Source organism: Cynoglossus semilaevis, chromosome 10 (assembly GCF_000523025.1).
Source record: "Cynoglossus semilaevis isolate Cse_v1.0 chromosome 10, Cse_v1.0, whole genome shotgun sequence".
Lineage (NCBI taxonomy): Eukaryota > Metazoa > Chordata > Actinopteri > Pleuronectiformes > Cynoglossidae > Cynoglossus > Cynoglossus semilaevis.
In genome coordinates, this window is record NC_024316.1 from 19719930 (window position 1) to 19720542 (window position 613).

Sequence of the window (613 nt, forward strand, 5' to 3'; positions counted from 1 at the left end):
AGTGAAAGTCATTTCTATTTCTCTTCACACACACATTCTTGTCTTGATGGATTTGACATCAAATTAAAATCAATAAAAACTGAAACATTAACATGACCTCAGGGTGTGACCTCTCACCTGCCAGTCCTGCAGCAGTGGGTGGGTCTCAGGCAGCTGGACCCGGGGGCCCAGGGGGTCGTCGCTGTAGATGGGCTGGACAAAACTCTGTTCATAATCTGAGCACATCTGCAGAGGAAGAAGAACAGGAGCAGGTGAGGAAGAGTTCGTTTGACCGTCATTAATGGATTCAACATGACAGTACTGCACAGTACTACAAAGTACTACAAAGTACTACAAAGTACTCCACAGTACTCCAAAGTACTACAAAGTACTACAAAGTACTCCAAAGTACTCCACAGTTCTCCACAGTACTCCACAGTACTGGACAGTACTCCACAGTACTGGACAGTACTCCACAGTACTGGACAGTACTCCACAGTACTGGACAGTACTCCACAGTACTGGACAGTACTCCACAGTACTGGACAGTACTCCACAGTACTGGACAGTACTCCACAGTACTCCACCGTACTCCACAGCACTCCACAGTACTCCACAGTACTCCCCCGATCTC

General features: G+C 47.1%; 1 protein-coding gene across 1 annotated transcript in view; it reads right to left on the minus strand.

The window, feature by feature from the left end:
* plxnd1 (plexin D1) overlaps positions 1-613 on the minus strand; it is a 58247-nt gene that overhangs the window by 8975 nt on the left and 48659 nt on the right. Inside the window, exon 23 of the mRNA XM_025059168.1 lies at positions 118-272. Coding sequence (XP_024914936.1) covers positions 118-272 — 155 coding nt within the window. The remainder of the gene's footprint in view (positions 1-117; positions 273-613) is intronic.